Genomic DNA, 20,033 nt, shown 5'->3' with positions numbered 1-20,033 from the left:
CAAGTCGTGGTGGGAGGAACAGTCATTAGACAACTATATCAAACAGGGAACTGTGCTAAGAGGGCTAAGAATTTACATTTCTCCAGCATTAAGAAGTAGATCTGTGAATTTGCTGGAAAAGTGGGAAAAATAATCTATAGCCTCATCTCTAAGATTTATGCAAATCCTTTTAGAAGAAACAGGGATTTTTGTGATAACTTACCGTAAAATCCTTTTCTCCGAGACGCTCACTGGGGGACACAGAGACTGTGGGTGTATTCTTCTGCTGCTAGGAGGCTGACACTAAGTGAAAAAAAAGAGGATAGCTCCTCCTCCGCAGTATACACCCTCGCCTCTATTGCGGGCGGAAATCAGTTTGGTGCCAAAGCAGTAGGAGGACAACAAAAAACAACCTTAAAACAGGTACAACACGTCCAAAGAAAAAAACACCACCCTTATATCCAATAAGTAAACATATATTAATTTAAACAAAACAAGAGCCAACTTGGCTGATAGGGTGGGTGCTGTGTCCCCCAATGAGCGTCTCGGAGAAAAGGATTTTACGGTGAGTTATCACAAAAATCCCTGTTTCTCCTTCGCCTCATTGGGGGACACAGAGACTGTGGGATGTCCTAAAGCAGTCCCTGGGTGGAGATTGACTCACCGATCCAAGCTACATGCACCTCTTGTTTAAAGGTGCGCCACCGCTGCTTGGAGAATCCTTCTACCCAGGCTCGCATCCGCCGAGGCCTGAGTATGGATATTGTAATGTTTGGCAAATGTGTGCAGGCTAGACCAGGTTGGTGCCTTGCAAACCTGTTACGTCGAAGCCTGATGCCGAAGCGCCCAAGAGGCGCCCACTGCCCGGGTAGAGTGCGCTCTGATACCTGCTTGAATCGGCGCGCCTCTAATGCGGTAGGACTCCTGAATAGCCAAACGAATCCATCTGGCTATGGTCAATTTTGAGGCAGCGAGTTCCTTCCTGCGCCCTTCAGGGAGTATGAACAGCGTGTCCGTCTAGCGAAAGGGTGCCTTCCTCGACACGTACCTCCGGAGGGCTCTTACCAGGTCTAACGTGTGCAGAGCCTTTTCCACACGGTGCACCGGTGTTGGACAAAATGAAGGCAAGACAACATCTTCATTAATGTGAAAAGAGGACACGACCTTCGAGAGAAAAGGAGGGGCTGGTCTGAGCAGCACCTTATCCTTATGGAAAAAGGGGAACGGAGCTCGGCAGGATAGGGCCGCCAGCTCTGAAACCCGCCTGATAGAAGTGATGGCCACTAGGAATGCCACTTTCCCGGACAGGTACCTCAAAGAGACATCCTGAAGTGGTTCAAATGGAGCTTCCTGCAGAACACTTAGGACCAGGTTAAGGTCCCAGGCGCCCATAGGCGCCTTATAGGGAGGTACCAAATGGGAGATGTCCTGGATGAAAGTCTTCACCTGCATATTGGTAGCAATTCTGCACTGGAACAGGACGGGTAAGGCCGATATTTGTCTCCTGAGGGAACTTGGGGCCAGGCCCGAGTCTAGGCCCGACTGGAGAAAAGCCAAGATGTTGGGGATCGAGAATCTCAGCGGAGAAACACCGCGGCCTCAACACCAAGCGAAGAACACCTTCCAGGTGTGGTGGTATATTCGTGCTGAAAGCAGGCTTCCGTGTGCTAATCATTGTAGCGACCACCTTGCTCCCGAACCCCGCCGGGGTTAGAATCCAAGATTCAACGGCTATGTCGTCAAACACAGGGACCCTGAGTTCGGGTGGCAAATCGGCAGTTGAGAAATTAGATCCGGGCGCTCTGGTAGGCGCCAAGGGATGTCGGCGAGTAGCAGCATTAGATCTGCATACCACGCTCGACAAGGCCAATCCGAGGCCAGCAGAATTGCCGGGCCCCCCTTTCGTCTTGATCTTCTTGACGACTCTCGGAAGTAGTGGCAGCGGAGGAGATAGATATGGGAGGCAAAACTGGTTCCATGGCAGAACCAACGCGTCCACAGCGATTGCCTACGGGTCCCTGGCCCAAGTGACATATGTGGGCACCTTGGTGCTCACTCTGGACGCCATCAGGTCCACATCCGGAGTTTCCCACAGCTGACAAATCTGCCAGAAGACTTCGGGATGTAGAGACCACTCTCCGGACGCAAGATCCTGCCGGCTGAGAAAATCTGTCGCCCAATTTTCCACGCCCGGGATGTGGACAGCCGAAAACACCAAGTGGTTTGCTTCGACCCACTTCAGAACGTGCCTCACCTCGCGCATGGTTGCTCTGCTGCGGGTGCCCTATGTAAGCCACAGCCGTGGCGTTGTCCGACTGAATCCGGACGGGGCGGCCTGCTAGAAAGTGATGAAACTTTTGCAGAGCCAGCCCAATTGCTCATATCTCTATTAAGTTGATCGGGAGGTGTGCCTCCTGTGGCGACCACCATCCCTGGGTCGTGAGGTGGCGAAACACCGCTCCCCAGCCGAGGAGACTGGCGTCGGTTGTCATCACCCCAATGGTCTGGGGGGAAAGGTTTCCCCTGGGTCAGAGAGGAACTGGTTAACCACCATCTGAGCGACTGCCTGACTTGAAAAGACAGTCGGCACAGCCGATCGAGCGTGAAGGGATTCTTGTCCCCAGCTGAGGCGTGCTGCAGGGGGCGAAGATGGAACTGGGCAAACCGTACCGCTTCCATTGCGGCCACTATTTTCCCTAGACTCCTCATCCTGGATCGGATGGTATGAGGGACTGGTTGCCGAAGTGTCCGGACTCCCTGCCGGAGCACTCGCACCCTTTCCTGAGGGAGAATTACCAACCCTCGGCGAGTGTCGAGAATCATTCCTAGGAAGGAGATCCTTTAAGCTGGCACAAGGGATGACTTCTTCGCATAGACCAACCACCCTAAGGGGGCAACAGTATCTAGCGTGATTTTGACATTTTCTTCGCATGCCCGTATTGAAGGGCCTATGACCAAGAGGTCGTCCAGATAAAGCAAGATGACTATGCCTCGAGAATGCAATATGGCCATGACGACTGCCATAACCTTTGTGAACACTCTGGGGCCGTGGCTAGCCTGAAGGGTAGTACTACGAACTGAAAATGTAGATCGCTGATGGCGAAGCGTAGAACCCTCTGATGAGGAGGAAACATGGAAATATGCAGATATGCATCCTGGATATCTATTGAGGCCAAGAATTCTCCCTGCTCAATGGCCAATATGACTGACCGGAGAGACTCCATCCGGAAATGTCTGATCCCGATGAATTTGTTCAAAAGCTTCAGGTCCAAAACAGGCCTGACAGACCCGTCCTTTTTGGGAACCGCAAAAAAGGTTGGAATAGAACCCCTGAGCTCTTTCGTGTCCCGGTACTGGAACAATGACTCCATTGTGCTGGAGCGATTTGATGGCTCCCAATAGAGCCCTTGCCTGGGCATCCACTCTGGGAAGCCGGGAAAGAAAAAACCGTCTTAGCGGGTATCTGAAAAATTCTATTTTATAACCTGAGGCCACTAATTCCTTTACCCATGCATCGTGAGCGACACTGGCCCAGACGTGGAACAACCAGAGTAGGCAGCCGCTCACCTTGCCGATGTCGTCTGGTAAAGGCCTTGAGCCATTTGGCCAACGATCTTTGGGATCTGGATCCCCTCGATCTGGGCTGCTGAGTACGCAATCTCCCCAATGGGTTGGCTCTATATGAGACCTGCCGCTCCCTTATACTGGTTGGGGCGGCCTGAGGCGGCGGAATTGGCCGCTGTAGTCCACCCGTTGTTGCAAAAGGCCCGAGAACGTGCCTGAAACGGGTGACGAAAAAGCGGTTTGATGCTTTGTTGAGGGAGAAACCCGCTCCTTCCTCCTGTGGAGTCGGAGATAAGTTGATCCAACTTCTCCCCAAATAGGCGGCCGCACTGATAAGGCATGGAAGTCAAGTACTTCTTAGAAGAAGAATCGGCTCTTCTGATCGAAATTGCATTAGTGGCAGCAAGTGCCAAGAAATTGTCCGCATCCAAAGACGCAGTGATTACATAGTCTCCGGCCATCGCCATCTGACCTGCGACCTCCGAAATCTCTGCAGGTAGATCCTGCTCCTGAGCAACCTTGTATAATGTCTCTGACCATGATATCATAGCCTTGGCTACCCAAGTTCCTGCGAACGAGGGAGCGAGTGCTGACCCTGATGCCTCATATGAGGTCTGCTCGCTATCAACCACTGGTAACGGGGAGCGAGAAGCAGAGCTTACGGATGCCAAGGCACCGGATGGACAGGGTGACACCGTGTGGATTCGTTTCCTCCGGGTCTGCCTGGAGTGAGAGCGGCCCCTGCAGGCCGGAGGCTTTTGTGAGATGGAGGTTCCCTCTGAGGCCGGCGAGCCATCGTCCCTGCCTCTATCTGGGGCCTGAAGGGACTCCATTGCTCTCGTAAGCGACGCCATGGACTACGACAGTGATCAGGCCCACTACAGGGGATTTGACACATTGTTCGCGGTCACAGGGGAGGGCTCCTGGGCGCGTTCGGATTCACAGGCTTCGCATAATCGCTTGCTCTGCGCCCGCGGATACGCAGCCCGACAAGAGATGCATGCAGCGTAAAAGAGCATGTGCATCTTTGCCTTTTCAGACATACTGTATCTGTCCGCTGCTGGGGATGTGGGGAGGTGGTAGCACCTCGTTTTCCCTGTAGCGTGGCCTCTGGGGCAGCACTTACCCCAGTCCTGCACCCCCCCCGTCCTCGCTGTTTCTTCAAATCGCACGCCACCAGCTGTGGGAGTGAGCCAGCATGTAAAAACCGCTCTAGGGGCGGTGCTTTCGCTCTGCGGCCTAGCCGCACTCCGGAGCCGGGGCCTAAATTTCTTCGCCGCCGCCCAGTGCGGGCCGCCGGAAGTGACGCGCGGCTCCAGGGGCGGGACTTCCGGCCGCGGCCTCAATTTTTCCCCTACCCGACGGGGGGGGCACGCGGTTCCATGGCGCTGACAAAACATGGCACTACTAACCGGCGCGGCGCCGCCTGACGGATCCAGCCACTCTTGCCTTGCGTGGCCGGTGACTTCCGCCGGCTGGGGCTCCAGCCCTCGGATTTTTGCAGGAGCCCTACCAGACCCTCTCCTTACCGATGATCCTCTTCAGCCTGTGCGCAGGAATGTGAGGGGGCCTTGATAAAAAATAGGACAGTGCAGGCAACCTAGCTCCATCTAACCCCTTCAGGGTGTGAGGAGAAGGACCGTCCGCAGCACCGGAGTCTAAGAATTGATGGAGCAGTGGGGGCCGCACGGACTAGTCTTGTGCCTCTGTACAGCCCATGGTTTCAATACCTAGGGGTGGTCAGGGCTAAGTCCGGCATTGTGTCCCACGACGCGGGAGAGGATACGTGGAGGTGACACTCTCACGTGCTCGCCCGTTGTTGGTTTGGGGAAATCGGACCCTTTCAATAGGATTCGCTGCCCCTGTCACATCTTCATGGGAAAAAGATGAAAAAAGTCTGGAGAAAAAAACCAAACGTGTGCCTCCATGGACACTAAGCAAAAAACTGATTTCTGCCCGCAATAGGGGTGAGGGTGTATACTGCGGAGGTGGAGCTAACCTCTTTTTTCACTTAGTGTCAGCCTCCTAGCGGCAGAAGCATACACCCACAGTCTCTGTGTCCCCAGATGAGGCGAAGGAGAAAAGGTGACCTTTGAAAATTTGTCAAAAAACTAAAAGAACAAATTGACAATATTTTGAGATATAAAACGGCACCTGACTTTGCAAATCAAGAAGAAAACTTGAAATCAGCGGTGGACAAATATCAACTGACTCTAAAGGATAGAAAGCATAAAAAAATTCATTAGAGATCTTACAGAATTCAAAGAAAAAAATATGAATATCCCTCTTTAAGTAATATATATAATATCACAAGACCAACCACCACGACTGATATTTCTTCTTCTGACCTTTAGTCATCAGACCCTGATTATCATTCCAGGGAGCCCTATAGACCCTTTAGAAGATCAAGGGGCAGAGGGAAACGAAGAAACATGGGAAGAAGGTGGGGACCAGGGAACAGGGCAATACATATACATCATCCTCGGGTCCCTCCTCAGCCACTCCATCCTTTTTAGAGAACAGGGATATACGTTTGCCACCTTCGGGGACGTACAGTACTTCACAACAAATAAATGAGGTAATAAGGGAGGGTATACTGAAATGTCAAAAGGGCAGTGAAGGTAAAAATGACATCATCAATTTGTCCAATCACATTTTAACCACGGAGGAAAGAGGCATACTTCAAGCTGGTTTGTCGTTTGCCCCGCAACCTTCGTCCTGATGAAGGACTGACCCTCCGAAACGCGTGTCGGGGTGGGTGTCTGGACACTGGGAAGCCTCTGGCAGTCGCCCCTCAGGTATACACTACTGTTGTGATTTCATTTTTCCCTTCACCAGCGAGGTCTGATGAACTCCCTCTTCTGGCGAAGGAAGGTAGTGAGGCTGATTACCAAACAGCTGAGCAGGTAGATGATGACTGGGTCACAGGAACTGATGACTGGATATAAGGCAGCCGACGCCCTGCTGCCTTGCCGGTGATTTTCCTGCTGGATTCTTGGAGACCAGTCTGATTTCTGCTTCTCAAAGCTAAGTTTTGTTTTGTTTGCCTTGTTTTTTGGAGTTCAGCCATCCCCGGCCGGGGGTGAGCTGAATTCCATTTTTGTCTCTGATCTGTTGATCTCTGGCTCTGTCTTCAGAATATACCTGAGTGCTGATATAGTCTTTTTGAAGCCTAGCGACTTCAGGGCCTGTTTTTCCTATCAGTCTGTTGGTTCATTTTTGGATAGGGTTTTTGCGGATTGCAGACAGCAGCTTTTCTATCCTGTGCTATTTAGTTAGCTTGGGCCCCATCATTTGCTCAACCTATCTTTCTATCTGTGTTAGTGTTTTTCATCTTGCTTCACAGTCATTATATGTTGGGGGCTGCCTATTGCTTTGGGGTCTGCTCTGGGGCAGTTTAGATTTCCCCTTTCTGTCTTTAGGCTAATTTAGTTCTCCGGCTGTGATCGAGGGGTCTAGGGCACTGTAGGAACCCCCCACGGCTACTGCTAGTTGTTGTGGATAGGTTCAGGGGTCTGCAATCCGATAGCTTCCAACTTCTCTGATTTTCTGGACTTAGCTATTATTTTTGTTTTTTCCTCCTTCGGTGACTCATCCATAACACACTACTCTACTTTCACTTTCATTATGTTGCTTGCATTTGGTCACACAGGATTCTCCTTATACATGAAGTGAGCAACTGCTATTGATTAAGTGGATGTATATTTTATTGTCTACTCTTCCTGAGGACATGGCTGACTTTAATTTTATTACAGTATATTGATTAGTATTTCAGCCAGTTAGGCCTCACTAGGTCCAGCACTCTCTTTTTGCTATACCCATGCAGTTGTGGATGTGACACAATTCATTGTCCCCTTGTTCCCTTACTTGTGATCTGTCTACAAGTAATGTATTAATAAAATTTATTTTTTATTCTATTATCTTTGGACCTTTTGTTGTATTTTTTTGGAGCTTTTGCTCATGTTCCCTCTCAAATGTGGCATCCCCAAGGGGCAGTTCCTGAGATTGATAAGGAACTGCTCCTTGGGTATTGACTATCACAATAAAGCCAATGACCTGAGGAAAAGGTTCTGTGACCGTGCCTATCCTAGAGCACTGATAGACGAAGTCTGTCAGGATGCCTGAATTATAGAAAGGTCTACACTACTAAACCCACGCTCAAGAAACAATGAGCATCACTTAACTAGATTAATTGGGGTTTATGATGACCAACAAATGAAAGTGATGGGAATCCTGAGAAAGCACTGGGGTATTTTAAAAACTGACCCTGACTTTGTTAAATGGATTTCCCCATATCCATCAATCACTTATAGAAGAGGGAGATCAATTAAGGGTCAAGTTGTAAACAGCCATTATGACCCTTCAAAAAGACTGCCCCTGAAGAAGCCAGTGTTCTGGTGACACGCGTAGGGCATTCCTGTGCCCTTGCTTCCTCCACTCCATTATTACACCGGTGTCTTTGCTGGCCAAGCTCCGTGCAGGTTCCGTTCATTAGTACAGGTTGTATGGGCTCCTTCATTTGCCTCCCCACTCAGGGAATCACTACAGGCCAAGGCTACATAGGCTTATCTGTCTCCCTATTTAGGGGACAATTTTACCTGAATGGCCAAAATTTACCTGTATTCCCAAATGGTAACCTATTAATACCACATGTTCCAACAGTGGTTTGTTCTTTAATTATGGTTCTTTGAATCTAAATTAGATGGAGCAACATCATTTTCATTTGCCAGTTTGAACACTCAGACACCGGTGTTATTCATAGGTTTTTGCCTCGCACAGACCCTGTATATATTGGGTATTGATCACAGGGTTCTTTGTTTTCCCATTGGGGGATTTTCTGCATCTTAGGGGCAAAAATATAATTTGTCCCTTTAAACAGAAACTCATTCCTTTTATGTGACCTATCAGCAGGTTATTTTACATTTGCTGCTTTTTGTCTTTATAACGTGCGCAGCTATGCATCTCCCATATGTCTAGCTATATTGTACCATCCAGACTATAGGTTTTATGTCAACCTTGGTACATACATAAATAAATATTATGGATTAATGTTGGTACTATACATCTATATGCTGATCTGACACTTGGGCGTTCTAAGGTCATTTAGGGTGTGTCAGGGGCATGACCCTATTGTGGGTCAATGTACTATCTTGTTTGCATTATGCAATTTTTAAATGTTTTTAAATTTTTGCAGTGTTTGTATTGTCGCTTAATAAAATTTGTACACTTCTTACTATTATTCTCTTGGTGATCCCTGTTTATTGCACGCTATTGTTCTTCTTGTTGGTTAGAGTACTAATTTTTGAGCGTGCAACGGGTGATCCCTAGCAGTGGTGCCCTCCAGCCTTTTTCACCTTCAAAAAGAGCTGGCACACAGCTAGAGACAGATCGGTGGGAACCCTCATATTTGGACACTGCAGCTTTTGTAGATGCATTACATCATCCAATACTTTTCAAGGCTCAGTGACCAAGAAAATATATAAAAACAAATGCAAAATGGAAGGAGTGGTTTATCTGTGTAACTGTTTATGTCTCATGGACTATGTGGGAAAAACGAAGAGACAGCTATGTGTCAGAATAGAGGAACATCCCGGGGATATCTAATATATAAAGCTCAAGTGTGTGTATGTATGTATGTCCGGGATTGGCATCCGCACCGTCGCAGCTACAGCCACAAAATTTGGCACAGTCACACGTCTGGACCCCGAGAGTGTCCTAGGCTATGTTGTGAGGCGAAATTTTAACCCCGCGTGTTCCAATTCACCAAACAATTTTGCCCCTATCTACATAATGGGGAAAGTGTGTGTGTATCAAGCCCCGCCCCTCATTATGATGTCATAATGGTTGCCATGGCGACGCTGATGTCATCATAGGTTGCAAGCCCCGCCACTCATTATGATGTCATAATGGTTGACTATGGGATGGAGGATGTGTGATGGGTATATGGGCACTGGACTATGGGATGGAGGATATGTATGATGGGTATATGGGTACGGGACTATGGGATGGAGAATGTGTGATGGGTATATGGGCACTGGACTATGGGATGGAGGATATGTATGACGGGTATATGGGCTTGGGACTATGGGATGGCGGATATGTATGATGGGTATATGGGCACGGGACTATGGGATGGAGGATATGTATGATGGGTATATGGGCATGGGACTATGAGATGAAGGATGTGTGATGGGTGTATGGGCACTCGACTATGGGATGGCGAATATGTATGATGGGTATATGGGCATGGGACTATGGGATGGAGAATATGTATGTTGGGTATATGGGCACGGGACTATGGGATGGAGAATATGTATGATGGGTATATGGGCATGGGACTATCTGATGGAGGATACGTATGATGGGTATATGGGCACGGGCCTATGGGATCGTGGATATGTATGATAGGTATATGGGCACGGGACTATGGGATGGAGGATAATTATAATTTGCTATAACTAACCACAGTTAGTTACTATGCCTGGGCAGCGCCGGGCTCTTCAGCTAGTCCGAAATAAAAGAGATACCCCGTTAGCTAGACACGTAAATTCCCAACATGGTGAGATTTTGACAGTATCACTTTGAGGGTTATAGAAGTAGTGAATCCATCTATCGACAGGGTGACTTGGACAATAAGATTTTGCAAAGGAAGTGCAGGTGGATCTTTTGGTTGGAGAGTATGAGTCCTGGAGGCTTAAACGAACAGCTCAACTTCACCAGCTTCATTTAAGCCTACTTGTAACGTATATTTCTGATCAACTATCCCCTTTAATCCAATTAACCAATCAAAATGGTTTTGAAGAGGCCCTGGACTAATTTGGCACCAGTGGCATTGTATGCACTTCTCATTTTTCTACATTGTGTGTTGGGTGGGAATCATGTTTAACCCATGCCTGGGCCCCCACTCCACAATGACCTAATATGCACTCTGTTTTATGGGTATGGGGTACCCATATTTAAAAGAGTCATGCCTTAAGGTATCCAGATAGTGAGAACACAATAATACGGCATTTGAGACCAACACGTACTGCGCATGTTGCTAATGTTGAGACGCATTTGCGTTCCAATCTCCGGAATTAGATGCGGCCTGACCGGAAGGAGATACACAGCAATTGAGACCAATACGTACTGCACATGTCCCTAATGTTGAGAAGCACTTGCGTTCCAACTTCCAGAAGTAGATGCGGCCGGACCAGAAGTTGACGCACAGCACGGCCGAGATGGAACAATAGCAAGGCCGGGTGCGTTCCACTGATCGGAATATGTGCTGGGAATGAAACCGGAAAGGCAGAGAAGCGTGAAAAAGGGAAAAAAGTAAGGGGGATAAGGCAATTATGGGATTGGGATACCTTACCCCTCCCTCATATGCACTAACAGACCGGAAGAGGTAATTACGGTAGCCTCATTATAAAATGAGTCATTCTCAGCACACCCATCTCTTTTGCTACTATGGCACACTCCTATTCATGGTCCCCCGATGAGCCCCAATAACAGGAGAGGGCAAAGCGTGTAGGGACTAGGGACATCAACACTGGAGGTTACTTCAACCAGATAAGTAATCCACTGTGATCCAATTTTTGAATTTGAAATGAACTCTCTATGATCTCAAAAGAAATTTTTTTTTCTGTATATTGCACTTCCAATCTGTATCTGAAAGGTGTTTTATATATACCTGTGGTATTTTACTGTTTACACTGTACACTTATGCACTTTATTATACACTTGACTGTGTTATAGCTGTGAAGGTAGCCATTATTACTAAATAAAGGTTGTCCATAGCCACATTAACCTCATGTTTAATGGCCTTCAAGCATTAGAGATCTTCTAGACACAACATAGTGAGACCATAGACAACCAGTTCTATTGTGGGCATGTGGGTTTTTTTTGCTGGTAGGGGTTTAGAAGTAGGGGGTTGCAGGGATTTTAAGGGATTGCGGACGTTGAGCGGGGGAATCATATCGAATTTTAGAGTGCCAACCTCTGCTGCTAGGTATGTGATCAGTCTATTAGGGAATCAGAAGGGCCATTGTAGGGATTGTTACACCACACTGTCCATTCTACCTAACTCCCTGACAACATTCCCCTGCTCCAAATGCATGGGAGGTGCTACTTGTATTTTTCTTGCATATTTTTTGGAATTTTTTAATTATATTAACCCCTTAACGTCCAATGACGGACATAGTCCGTTATTGGACACCTCCTCCTTTTTTGTGCGGGCTCCGGCAATGAGCCCGCACCTTTTCCGGGATATGAGAGCTGATCTGTACAGCTGACATGTGCCCGGAACAGCCGTGGGTGAAATCGCCATTCACCTGAGGCAGATAACATGTTAAATGCCGCTGTCAAGCTCTTGACAGCGGCATTTAACATGCATGCGCAGGAAGCGCGTCATTTCCTCCTTCTATTGGTGTCCTGTCACATGACCGCGTGCTCCCGATGGGTCGGCATGACAACCCAGGGTCAGGAGAAGACCGCTGTGCTTGTCATTGCTGGATCACTATGATCGCCGCCTGGTGGTTGGCGCTCATAGCAAGTGAGGATATCTGCTACATAGAGCAGGACTGCAGCCCTGCTCTATGTAGCAGAGGCGATCGGACAAGTGCAGCTTCTAGTCCCCCATGGAGACTATTAAAGTAAAAAAAAAAATGGTTATAAAAATATTAAAAAAATAAAATATTAAAGTTCAAATCACCCCCCTTTCCACCCCATTCAAAATAAAACAATTAAAAAAAAATCAAATATACATACACTTGGTATCGCTGCGTTCAAAATTGCCCGATCTATCAATATAAAAAAATAATTAATAAAATCGGTAAATTGCATAGAGAGGAAAAAAGATTGAAAACGCCAGAATTACGTTTTTTGGACGCTGCAAAATTTCAATAAAATGCAATAACGGGTGATCAAAAGAACGTATCTTCACTAAAATCGTATCAATAAATACATCAGATTGGCATGCAAAAAATAAGCCCTCACCTGACCCCAGATCCCGAAGAATAGAAACGCTATGGGTCTGGGAAAATGGCAACTTTTGTTTTTCTATTTTTTGTTTTTTTTTTACAAAATTTGCAATTTTTTTGTACGCCACTTAGATAAAAAAGAACCTACACGTTTGGTGTCTATGAACTCGTAATGACCTAGAGAATCATAATAGCAGGTCAGTTTTAGCAGTTAGTGAACCTATCAAAAAAGCCAAATAAAAAAGTGTGGGATTGCACTTTTTTTGCAATTTCACCGCACATGCAATTTTTTTCCTGTTTTCTAGTTCATGACATGGTAAAACCAAAGGTGTCGTTCAAAAGTACAACTCATAACGCAAAAAACAATCCCTCACATGGCCATATTGACAGAAAAATAAAAATGTTATGGCTCTGGGAAGAAGGGGAGCAAAAAAAATGCAAAACCAAAAATGCCCCTGGTCGTTAAGGGGTTAAGTATTAAAAGTTAAATTTTAAGGGTTGCTTTTTCTTTTTGGTTTATGAGCCTAGTCACACCCAATATACATCTGCTTTGGTTTGATATCTGAATATTGCGGTGCATCAGCAACTGAAAGCAGCATTTCATGGCTGCTGAAGACAACATCATTGTGAAGGATACATTTAGGATTTTTTCAATAATCATAACAACCCCGCTAACAGTGATAGAAAACTGAGGGGTAATCAAAATAAGAATTTTACAAAGTAACATTTGTTTCAATTTGTACCAAAGAAGAGCTGCAATTACTAAGAGGGGGGAAAAATTATTTTTACTGCTAGGGGGTCGGCCCAAGTAAGTATTTTAGTTGCCAAGTAGAATTTTACTGCAGTTTTTGGTAAAATAACCTCATCCCTCATACATGCAAATGAAAACTAGTGTAGTGTCAACTACTGGGTATGTTATTTACAGTACATAGAGTCAATTACACAAAACCAGTACAGAATGGAGAGCAAGTGTCAAACACAATCTTACCAACTGCTTTATGTCCTCAATTGTGAACATGCTTTTAAGTAATTTTCTGCATTGGGAAAATCCTGCTGTCAACAGGCCAGTTTGAACCTGCAGTGTCAAAGCCCTTGGTAGGGCTGACAGGGAAACATGCTGCCAGAAAGATAGATTTCCTTCTTGTGCTGGAGAGAACTTTTTCATAAATTCCACCTAAAATAATAAAAAAAAGTCAATTTTAGGACCTCAGGTAGTAAAATACCCTAAAATATTATAGATAACATTTGTGCACTTCTGGTGCAAAAAAAAAAAAAAAAAAATTAATTCTCTGCTCTTAGATGCTCATATGGACTTTCATTTGAAACATCTTATATTTAAAGAGACTCTGTCAGCAGGATTTCACCCCCAAACTATGTACAGTATATGCACATGTAGCTCTTTCAAAGACAAGTCCAGAAATACCTTTAGGCCGGAGTCACACTGGCGAGGAATACGGGAGAGTGAGAGGCGCTAAAAGCACGCATTAGACACGGACAAATGATTCTCTATGGGGTCACTCGCACCAGGCGTATATTTCTCCTCCGTATCCTACGCTCCGTGCCACTCGCAGCATGCTGCGAATGTCAGCGTACTACGCCCGTAGTACGCCAATGCAAGTCTATGGGTGCGCAAAAAATACGCATTACACACGGAACACACGTGTGACCTGCGAGCAATACGCAGGTCTTTTGGCTGGTGAACAGGAAATGGGCCAATCCATCATCAGGAAGCCTAGACATGCAAATGAGCTCAAAAAGCGCTCCAGACATCCAGGAAGTACGCCTCCACGGAGTACAGCAGCAGCATGGTGTCCACATATATTAATGTAGAGATGCTAATTGTGCTGGTGCAGGAGCGTCCAGAAATATGGGACCCACGCGACGCAAACTATGCGAACCGCACAAGAAAGGAGGCGTCATGGAGGCGCATCTGTCGCCAGATGTACCATGACTTTGGTGACAGACCACGTGATGAGCAGCATAAAATTCGTAAGTGCAACCATAAAAATATAATTAACGTTAGCGTGCGCTATAAAATGAATCTACAATCAGCCCCCCCTTCCTGTGCATGTACTTTTATTAGCCTCATGAGGCCGTTACATTAGGATGTGACACGTGGCTTCACACAGCCATAATTAGGGGTTAGGCCACAAGCTCCTCATCCTCCTAGCCACTAAAATTAGTTTCAGGGGAGCTAATGAGACCCTGGGTATCGGCTCAATTACATATGCCACCATGGGTAGAACGCACACCCCATAAGGCCCCATGCCTAGACTACTGTTTGAAAATGTGACCTCTCAAATATGTGATTTTGACAATCTTTCCTGTCACATTGCAGTGGAAGATGTGATGAAACGGTGGAGAAGCATCCGGGACCAGTACCGCTGGGAACGCCAGCAGCGGTCCAGGAGTGGGGATGCTGGCCATGTCAAGCGCAAATATATCTACTATGACCGGCTGAACTTCCTCGCCCCAATTCTGGCTCTGAGACCGTAAGTACATACCTCACACCACATGACACAAAAACATTACACAAATACTTTACAGGGACAAAAATATTGATGTATTTTTGCCTCTGTTCTATTTCATAACAGAACTCAATCCAACCTTACGGATCGAGGAACGGCCTCAGAGGCAGAGCCCATTATAGATCCTGTAGGGAATGAGGTGGCTGGCCCATCTTCTCCCCCTACAAGAAGGATGGCTGAAGAGGAGGCATCACCAGAACACACAATGGCTGCCCTACACAACACACCACCAGGACGGTCTGCAGCTGCAACCTCACCCATCCTGGAAGAGATGGGCAACTTGAGCAGCAGCCCAACTGCCCAGATCAGGCCCTCACCACAGGCTGCTCTAGCATCACGGCGAATAAGAAGGCGGCGCCAGGTCACCATTCAAGAGAGCAGGACCAATGTGGACACTGGGGTGCTGAATTACTTGTCCAGAGTCACGACAGATGATGGTGAGGAGGCCTATGCACGTAGCCTCACCCTTTATCTCCGTGCCCTTACCCGTGAGGTCAGGCTCTGTATTAGGGGGTGTATTCAGATCCTGCTTGATGCAAGCACCCCCCCCCAATACCCCATATGAGGTGTTTGAATTTCTGGAGAGGTGGCAGCTCTCACCAAGAAATTTAATGCGCATGAGACCATCCACACAGATGCTTGCTCAAGCAGGGTCTGAACAGCCCCTAATACGTGGGCCAACACCTCAACCCCTTCCTCCCCCTACCCATCCTTCTATTCCGCAGCCCCAAATGTCTTCATCAAGCCAACCCCACCAATATGGCCACTTGTACCCACCCAGTGTTGGAGGCTGGTCCCAACCTGGTTGGGGACGATCTGGCTATCTTGGTGGGTATGAGCCACGGGCCTACCAGAGCCAACAAGAAGCCCCTCACCATCATCATTATTACTCTGGGCAGTATCACCAACAGGCCCAGGAGGCTGGACAACAACAGCATCATGGGCAACAGTATGGCCCCACACAGGGCGATGTTGGCCACAATGTCCAGCAGCACCCACAGGCTGTTCCTCCCCGTTCCCCTTCCCCTACATACAGTGGGGAAAAAAAGTATTTAGTCAGTCAGCAATAGTGCAAGTTCCACCACTTAAAAAGATGAGAGGCGTCTGTAATTTACATCATAGGTAGACCTCAACTATGGGAGACAAACTGAGAAAAAAAAATCCAGAAAATCACATTGTCTGTTTTTTTTTCATTTTATTTGCATATTATGGTGGAAAATAAGTATTTGGTCAGAAACAAGCAATCAAGATTTCTGGCTCTCACAGACCTGTAACTTCTTCTTTAAGAGTCTCCTCTTTCCTCCACTCATTACCTGTAGTAATGGCACCTGTTTAAACTTGTTATCAGTATAAAAAGACACCTGTGCACACCCTCAAACAGTCTGACTCCAAACTCCACTATGGTGAAGACCAAAGAGCTGTCAAAGGACACCAGAAACAAAATTGTAGCCCTGCACCAGGCTGGGAAGACTGAATCTGCAATAGCCAACCAGCTTGGAGTGAAGAAATCAACTGTGGGAGCAATAATTAGAAAATGGAAGACATACAAGACCACTGATAATCTCCCTCAATCTGGTGCTCCACGCAAAATCCCACCCCGTGGGGTCAGAATGATCACAAGAACGGTGAGCAAAAATCCCAGAATCACGCGGGGGGACCTAGTGAATGAACTGCAGAGAGCTGGGACCAATGTAACAAGGCCTACCATAAGTAACACACTACGCCACCATGGACTCAGATCCTGCAGTGCCAGACGTGTCCCACTGCTTAAGCCTGTACATGTCCGGGCCCGTCTGAAGTTTGCTGGAGAGCATTTGGATGATCCAGAGGAGTTTTGGGAGAATGTCCTATGGTCTGATGAAACCAAACTGGAACTGTTTGGTAGAAACACAATTTGTCGTGTTTGGAGGAAAAAGAATACTGAGTTGCATCCATCAAACACCATACCTACTGTAAGGCATGGTGGTGGAAACATCATGCTTTGGGGCTGTTTCTCTGCAAAGGGGCCAGGACGACTGATCCGGGTACATGAAAGAATGAATGGGGCCATGTATCGTGAGATTTTGAGTGCAAACCTCCTTCCATCAGCAAGGGCATTGAAGATGAAACGTGGCTGGGTCTTTCAACATGACAATGATCCAAAGCACACCGCCAGGGCAACGAAGGAGTGGCTTCGTAAGAAGCATTTCAAGGTCCTGGAGTGGCCTACCAGTCTCCAGATCTCAACCCTATAGAAAACCTTTGGAGGGAGTTGAATGTCCGTGTTGCCAAGCGAAAAGCCAAAAACATCACTGCTCTAGAGGAGATCTGCATGGAGGAATGGGCCAACATACCAACAACAGTGTGTGGCAACCTTGTGAAGACTTACAGAAAACGTTTGACCTCTGTCATTGCCAACAAAGGATATATCACAAAGTATTGCGATGAAATTTTGTTTCTGACCAAATACTTATTTTCCACCATAATATGCAAATAAAATGAAAAAAAAACAGACAATGTGATTTTCTGGATATTTTTTTCTCAGTTTGTCTCCCATAGTTGAGGTCTACCTATGATGTAAATTACAGACGCCTCTCATCTTTTTAAGTGGTGGAACTTGCACTATTGCTGACTGACTAAATACTTTTTTTCCCCACTGTATGAGGATTTATGACTCAAAAATTTGGAGATGTCCAGTTACATCTAACTGGTGCTTCTAATCTAGACAAAAAAACAGGTGTTCTCCTTCACCAACATTTAGAACATAATTTAACACTCACATTTTTAAACAATGTTTTCCAAACATATGAAACAATCCATCATGACAGGCAACGCTACCTCACGCCTTTCACACAGATATTACATGTGTGTATAAAAGAGAATATTTAAATGCGCTATACTGTTACCTGAAAGGATGAAAATACACTAATCACTTGCTAATGCATAGGAAAGGCGTGCTTGCCTTTAGTTAAGTAGTCAACTTTGTTATTAGCATTCTCTAGTAAACCAATTTGAGGCGACCAGCATTCACAATATCACGCTCTCTCAATGTCTTAACAAGTGAGTTTTGTATTTTCATCCTTTCCAGTATAGCATGCTTAAATATTGTCTGTTCTACAGACAGGTAATATCTGTGTGAAAGATGTGAGGTAGCCTTGCCTGTCATGGTGGAATCATTCTATGATTGGAAAACATTATGAGGAAATGTGAGTGTTATCTTATTGACTTTATTTAGGTGATGGAGCTCACCCTTTGTTGCCTAATCAAGGTTAATGTAGGCATGCAGCAATGTTGTTATTGCATAATTTTTGTTGCAGTTTTTTTCTGTAATGTTAATGTTACACCAAGTTAAAGAAGGCCCAAAGGGTCATTTTGGCCATTGCCAAATTTGTGTTATGGCAAAATTATGTTTGCCTTTAAACAAAACAAAAAAAAAAAAAGGCAAAACTAAAAATTTGTCTACTCTAGTTAACGTCTCTGTGTGATTTCTCACTATCCCTCACAACATACTAACAGACACCAACCAATGCAAAGAAACACTCATAGAATCATAAAAAGGCTTGAGTAATATATATTTAGACACACTTTGAAAAAAAGAAAATTATAACATAGACACAGCATTCTCTTGCCAAGAAGTTGCCCCCCTCAGGTGAGATAAAGTAATTCGTGAATATATCACGCACTTTGAGGCCAGAGAGCGGTCTACGTTGAAGGATGATAGGTGGTCTCACCCTGCGCACATTGTCCGGCCTACGCACAACACCATCAGAGGAGGAACAATCATGTATCCTGGTGAAGTTATGCAGAACAACACAGGCTTTGACAACTTCATTCACATTTTGCTCACTCAACTGAATGGCAGACTGGAGTACCCGCCATTTGGCACAAAGAATCCCAAAGGAACACTCCACCAGTCGCCTAGCACGTGATAGGCGCAAGTTAAAAATTCTGCGCCTGTGGTCAAGGTTGCGCCGGGGATATGGCCTCATGACATTACGTGATAACTGAAAGGCCTCATCTGCCACAAGGACATAAGGGACTGATTGTTCGGTGGAGCCTGGTAGCTGGCGTGGTGGTGGTAGATCCAACTGGTTGCTGCGTAGCCGCCGACCCATTATGGAAGTATTGAAGACTCTAGAGTCTCCCGTCCTTCCATAGGCCCCAATGTCAACAATTATAAACTTGTATTGAGGGTCTACCAGAGCCAACAATACAACAGAAAAGTATTGCTTATAATTGAAGAATTGGGAGCCTGAGTTCGGCGGCTTACGCACCCTGATATGTTTGCCATCCAGGGCCCCAATACAATTTGGAAACTGGCAGTCCTCCTCAAAGTCCCTTGAAATCCTTAACCAGTCTTCCATCCTGGGCTCAGGTAGGACCACCTGATGGAGTCTTGTCCAGATTTCTGCACATGTAGACCTCACTATGCCTGAAATGGTTGACTTTCCAATGAGAAACTCATGGTGGAGGGCGGCATAAGACAGGCCAGTGGACAGGAAGCTGTAGAACAACAGAAATAGTACAGGTTAGAATGGCTAAAGTAAAAAAAAATCAGTTACATGCCGACCAAACTTGGTAGGAAATGAGAGAGAACAACACACACATATTTGGTGGCACAATGACTAAGTGATATGCAGTACATATTAGATGTAACATTCTGCTGTGTCAGGTGAAACATATTTTGAGTAAGATGAGGGTATTAAACTTTGTCCAAGAAGGCCAAAATACATAAATTAACACACACATTATGAACATAGAGAATGTGGTCGTGGAGTACATACCGTATTGTGAGTAGAAGTCGCTCCTCTGCAGATATGGCTTTGCGCATCCTAGTGTCCTGAAAGGTGATCCCAGGGCGCACTGTCTCCAAGAGGCGATCAAATGTGGAAATGCTCATTCGACAGTACTGGTAAAATTTGTCCGGATGCTCCCGCAGAGACGAATAGAGGCGGTGAAAATGACCTCTTGTGAGTCGTTGCCTCAAAAGTGGATGTACCCACATGCGTCTCCTCCTCCGCGG

The 20,033-nt window shown here is 46.3% G+C and overlaps 1 protein-coding gene across 3 annotated transcripts in view; it reads right to left on the bottom strand.

Annotated features, from left to right (window-relative positions):
• FIRRM (FIGNL1 interacting regulator of recombination and mitosis) overlaps window positions 1-20,033 on the bottom strand; it is a 737,920-nt gene that overhangs the window by 129,501 nt on the left and 588,386 nt on the right. For all 3 annotated transcript variants that reach the window (XM_073557998.1, XM_073557999.1, XM_073558000.1), the window contains one exon: window positions 13,492-13,677. In XM_073557998.1, coding sequence (XP_073414099.1) covers window positions 13,492-13,677 — 186 coding nt within the window. The remainder of the gene's footprint in view (window positions 1-13,491; window positions 13,678-20,033) is intronic.

This window comes from Dendrobates tinctorius, unplaced genomic scaffold (assembly GCF_039654945.1).
Source record: "Dendrobates tinctorius isolate UK_male_01 unplaced genomic scaffold, ASM3965494v1 ptg000012l, whole genome shotgun sequence".
Taxonomy (NCBI): domain Eukaryota; kingdom Metazoa; phylum Chordata; class Amphibia; order Anura; family Dendrobatidae; genus Dendrobates; species Dendrobates tinctorius.
The sequence above is the reverse complement of the archived record's forward strand: the minus strand, read 5'-3'. Positions and strand labels throughout refer to the sequence as shown.